Raw genomic sequence first — 5,406 nt, 5'->3', positions numbered from 1 at the left:
GTGCTTCTTGTCAAGCTTGTCAACGCTTCCAGGTTGACTGAAGGGACATCAGGGAACCCACCCCCACCCACTGTAACATCAGGCTTCCAGGGAATGCACCGTTAGCTGCCCTGTTTCTCCCCTACACCGCCTCCTCTGGGGTGCAGCTCTCCAGACTCTGGCCCCTGTGGTGTCTGCTTTAATTCTGGCATCCACATCCCTCTAAAGCCCTTCAAGGTGTCCTTGTGCACCCACCGGCCAAAAGCAAGGAACAAGCTGTGTCTTCAGAAATCTCTGGTAACCCCCTAGACTCTCTCTGATAGAGATGGTGACAGAAAGTCGCACACCAGAAAAAAACCAGCCCCCTTTTATTGAGAAAGTAGAGTGGATCCCTCAATCTTTTCCTCGGTGCCTCCCCATTGATGTGAGAGGGCGTCCTTTTGCGCCCATGCCCAAGGACGCCTGAGGGTTCACTCCATCCCTTCACAGGGGCCCACGTTGGTCTGCTCAGGCCCTGGAGAAGTAGGCAGGCAGGGAGGTCAGGGTTCCGGAGGGGGACTGGAACAGGCGTGGGGGTGCCCTGGGTGGGAGGTGAATGGCCGCAGAGGTGGTATCTTGCAGGAATGAGGAAGGGAGAGGAGAACACCACCATCTCCCGAGGCCTGGCACTCTCTCCCTCCAAATTCTTCATAAATAAGTCTTCACAGTAATAGAGGAATGTCCATCTCCAGGCCAAACCGGCTGGTTTCCGGGTGGGGAGCCAGGCCTCGGGGGCACCGCACCCGTCCGTAGGGGGGCTGGGCAGCACCAGGACTGCAGCAGGACCAGGAGCACTGCTCTCTGGCCCCCGGTTGGGGAGGGGGTGCTGCAGCCCATCAGGAGGTTCCGAGCATTGCTGAGGTAGTCAGGGCGGCCAGCCGCGCTTCCAGATGGGGTGGATGGAGCATCACAGGACACAGCCGGGAGCAAACCCTCCTGTGAGCAGAGACAAGCAGCAACTCCAGGCAGGTCTTGTGGTGGCGGTGGGGGGAGGGGAGGGGAGTTGTTGCTGAAGGCCTTTGGAGCCATCTCAGGGAGGCCCAGGGGCATGGGCTGCAGTGGGGGGGCAGGGGAGGGGCCTGTGAGCCTGCACAGGGTTGAGCTTCTCCTGAAAGGGCTGCCTGGGCCCGTGGGGGAGACCGAGGCATTTCACGGGAGGTGGAGAATCTTCTCTGTGAAGACGAGAGGGCCACCCCTGTCCCATCCAGGGCCAGGCCTAACCCAGGTACCTGAGCACGGGGTTCCTTCAGAGGTCACCAGGGCCTCCCCCCAGGTCACAGGGAGCCCAGCAGAGAACCCAGGTTAGGAGGGCTACCAGAGGCCACCGACCTTGCTCCCAAGATGACCTTCCGCAGGCGGGGAAGGACCACTTTCTGGGTAAGGTCCACGCAGTGAGGGCCCCTTCTGGCTCACCGCGCCCCATCACACCCAGGGGCCCGCAAAGCCCCATGCCCCCCCCCTCCCTGCGGGGGGTGGGGGGCAGGGAACCACGATCTCTGCCCCGACACTGCAGCTCCAGCCCCAGGCCGCCGGGGGGCGCTCAAGAACGCGGGGCCCCGCCCCTCCGGGGTCTGGCCGCCGTCAGAGTACCTGCAGCTTGCGGGCGCAGGTGAGGTTGCCGTGCACCAGCCCCCACATGGCCAGCAGCTCCGCCGGCAGCAGCTTGTGCACCACCAGCATGGAGCGGAAGAAGCAGGGCTCCTTGTTCATGCGGCTGTTGCGGTTCCGGGAGATGCCGAACGTCTTGAAGCCCTCGTGGGCCGTGGGCTGCACGCTCAGCACCTCCAGACACATGCCCAGGAAGACGTCGTCGATGGGGTACAGCTCCAGCGTGTCGCAGGCGCGGTGCAGGCGCCGGGCCAGGCCGCCGGCCATGAGGAAGCCGCCCCCGCCCGCGTACGGCGGGTAGCTGGGCTTGCTGTACAGGACCCCCGGGATGTAGTACTTGTTGTCTTTCTTGCGGATGGGCCGGGCGTGCTGCAGGACATCACCCACGAACAGGTCCTCCTGCGGCTGCCGGTCGGCCAGAAACTCCAGCAGGTTGGTGGGGTTGACAAAGACGTCGTCGTCGCCCTTGAAGATGAACTGGACGTGGGGGCAGTAGATGTCAAACCACTTGAGGAAGTGGATCTCCTTGAGGGTCAGGTTGAAGAAGCTGTCCAGGAAGTCCCACTGCAGGATGTCGCCGTACAGCCGGTCCTCGTAGGCCAGCAGCTGCTGGTAGTGGGCGCGCTCCTCTTGCTTGGAGGCCGTGCCCAGCAGGAAGAGGGTGCGCACAGCGCCGCGGCTCCCCAGCTCCTGCTCCAGGCCCCAGGTCTGGCGGATGGCCTCGCGGCGGTCGTGCTGCGTGATGACCGACTTGACCACCACCAGCAGGTAGACAGTGCCACGGCACTTCTCCGGGTGGTTCAGCAGCATGGGGAAGTAGCGGCAGTGCCGGTAGGTCAGAAACTGCCGGAAATGGGGCTCCAGGCCCTGGAACCAGGGCTGGTGGGTCAGGTTGACGTTGGCTGAGCAGTTAGTGGTACTGACGTCCCAAGTCTGGGGCCCTCGCCGGGCCATGGGCGTGGGTGCAGCCACATCCTTGGGGTTCTTCCAGAAGCTGTTGGGGTTCACCAGGTGTCCACTGGGATTCTGGGCCTTCTGTGGCTCCCGGGTGGGCGGTGGGGGCTCTTGCAGAAACTGGTGGGGGGTTAGACTGCGCTGGAATACTGTTACTGCCACAAGCAAGGCCAGGGACAGGCACACGCTCTTGTAGACTGTTTTCTTCCTGGGGGCAGGGCGGGGGGGGTGGGGTGGGGACAGAGGGGTGGGGATAGAGGTGGCATGGAGGAGAGAGGAAAGGTAAGTACCCGGTGACTTGTTGGGAGCTGCAGGGGGGTGGGCACAGACTCAAGTCATGTGACCCCCCCAGTGGTTAGAGGAGAGGCCTGCTTCCTCTCCTTCCCTGCCCTGCCTCCTTGCCAGGACCCAGGGACCCACGTACAAGCAAAATGACTCTGAGTGGGTCACCCTTACAGTCTCCAAACCGTGATTTCTTTTTCCCCCTCAATGAGGATAACAAGGAGTGAGAGCACTATCTCAGGAGTCCCACTCCCAGTGGGTGTGTAGTCCTGGGAATGCTGTGAGTCTCTGAGGACGACCTCTGGTGGAGATTTCTGCTTGTTCCCCAACCCCAGCAAGCCACCCTGTTTGCTTTCATTTCCCTGTCCAAACCTGGTGAACCACTGGGGTGAAGCTTTGGGTTGAAACTTGGGCTGGGGGAAACATTGGGAGAGGCAGACACAGGACTTGCTCTACAGCTGCGGAGCTCAATAACCTGGGGGGACACTGGGGACAGTCTAACGTGGGACCCGATGAAGCCTGTCCCTTCTCCTTCCATCCCATCCGTCCAACCCAATGCAATACTGCCCACATGGCTGATGGAGGCCTGAGAAGGGGGCAGGCGGCTCCTGGCACGACCGACACTGGGCCCCACTGTCTTAACATCCGCTTGGAGAGAGAAGTTCCCCCAGCTCTACATGGGAAGGGGACACTTTCGGATTTTATTTTTCAGGGACCCTCCTTGCCCAGATACCCCCCTACCACACCTATTTCGGAAGAAGAAATTAAAGCCTTTTGCAGGAGGTGCTGGCAGACCCAGGGCAGAGGCAGCAGGGAGGGGGGCTCCCGAGGACACTCTGTCCTCAGCTCACACTCTGTGGAGGTGGCCAGGCCTTCAGCCTGGGTCTCTCTTGCTGAGACACAGGGGCTGGGGGCTATTGTGGAAGAGGCAGGCTAGAAATGTGGCCTCACGGGACCAGGCCAAGGAGACAGCCCGGACCCCCAGGGGGGAGCTGCAGGGCCAGTTTAACAGAAGAAAGAAACTGCATAGTACGTCACAGGGACTCTGGAGAAGCCTGGGGTGGCCCACAGGACTGGCTGTTGAAGGTGCAGGCACCCAGGGCAAGTGAATGTGGAGTCCCCTGGAGCCGACATTTCCCCATGGGGTCCCAAGGGATTCCCCGTGTATGCGGTTGGGGGAAGACTGGGTCATCCCAGGTGCTGGAGTGGGGTGGTTTGGAAACGGAAACTGGACCCTCCCAAAGGGGAGTAGAATATTCCGGGGTCAGGGTCTCCTGGGGGTTTGAGCGAATCACCCCTTCCCCCCAGTTAGGGAGGTCCAGACTGGAGGAAGTTGAGGGGGGGTCACCCCAGGGGAGGTGGATGCGGCGGAGGTGTCCCTCCGCTCCAGGCCAGTCCACCTGCACCGCCCCACTCCATTTGTAGGACAAAAGTCCCGCAGCGGAGGAAGGAGAAAGGGAGAGGGGGAGAGGTGGGGGACCGGAGGCTCTAGCTCCCCTGGAGAAAGAAGAGCCCCTCGCGGGTGTGGTAGAGGACGGGGGTCGCCCAGGACGCAGGAGGTCCTCGGAATGGGGGACGGGACCCAGCTTCCCGGAGAGCCCTTGGGTCCCCAAAGCTCGGAGTCCCGCGTGGGATCCGGGTGCCGAGGGGCCCGGGCCCGGGGGAGCCGAGGGGCCGCCGGCGAGGGCAGCGCGCACGGGCCCCGCGGGATCCCCACCCAGCCCGGTCCGGCTGGTTCGGGCGCTTCTCCCCGCCGGGCATCCCGGCCGCCGCCGCCGAGCCGGTCAGTCCCGGGAAACTGAGGCCAGCCCCGGAGCACCGAGCGCGGCATCATCCTCCGGTCCCCGGCAGCGGCCCGGCGCCCCCCGCGCCCGTGAGTGCCCCCGACCTCTGGGGAAGGAAGACGGGTGTCCCCGCGCCCCCCGCCCTGGCCCCCCGCCCGACCGCCCGGCCGAGCCCCCACTCACCACAGAGACATGGCGGCCCGGGCCGGGGCGGCGGCGGAGCGGGGCGCGCGGGTCGCAGCTCTGGGTGCCGCGGCTCGGGGACGGCGGGCGGGGACCGGGACGAGGCGGGCGAGAGCGGAGGCCGGGCCGCGCCCCCGCCGCGACTTTCCTCTTCCCCGCGGCCGGAGGAGGGGCCGGGAGGGGCCGCGGCGGCCCAGGTGCGTTAACCCTTTCGGCGCTCCCGCCCTCTCACCCCTCGGCCGCGCGACCCGCAGTCCCACCCCTCTGCCGCACCGCCCGCCCTCCTCTCTGTGGCCAGTGGCCCATTTCGCGGAGGCGGAACCCGAGGCCCGATCCGGCGTGGCCCAGTCGAAACTTCGGAGCCCGCGAGGGTCGCTTCCGTCCCCGACTACTGGGTTTGCTCCGCGGAGCTTCCCTGTGGTCGTCCGTCCCTCCGGACGCCTGTGAGCCGGGAGACCACTCACCGCCCACCTTCCAGGGGCCCCCAGGTCCCCACCATCTCCCTCTGGTCCCATTCGGGACTTTTCTTCGGTAGTGGGGGAGGCAGAGGAGGACAGGGCTTGCTTTTCCCTTTCTG

The 5,406-nt window shown here is 64.6% G+C and overlaps 1 protein-coding gene across 1 annotated transcript; it reads right to left on the bottom strand.

Moving 5' to 3' along the window:
* Window positions 1–331: 331 nt before the first annotated feature.
* On the bottom strand, window positions 332–4,903 carry B3GNT7 (UDP-GlcNAc:betaGal beta-1,3-N-acetylglucosaminyltransferase 7). The gene is made up of 2 exons (XM_044241840.1): window positions 4,830–4,903; window positions 332–2,788 (listed from the first exon to the last, which is right to left on the bottom strand). The coding sequence occupies exons 1-2, from the start codon at window positions 4,838–4,840 to the stop codon at window positions 1,600–1,602; spliced, it is 1,200 nt and encodes a 399-aa protein (XP_044097775.1). The 5' UTR covers window positions 4,841–4,903; the 3' UTR covers window positions 332–1,599.
* Between the last annotated feature and the right edge of the window lie 503 nt (window positions 4,904–5,406).

This window comes from Neovison vison, chromosome 3 (genome assembly GCF_020171115.1).
Source record: "Neovison vison isolate M4711 chromosome 3, ASM_NN_V1, whole genome shotgun sequence".
Classification (NCBI taxonomy): Eukaryota; Metazoa; Chordata; class Mammalia; order Carnivora; family Mustelidae; genus Neogale; species Neogale vison.
This window is presented reverse-complemented; position numbering and strand designations above follow the sequence as displayed.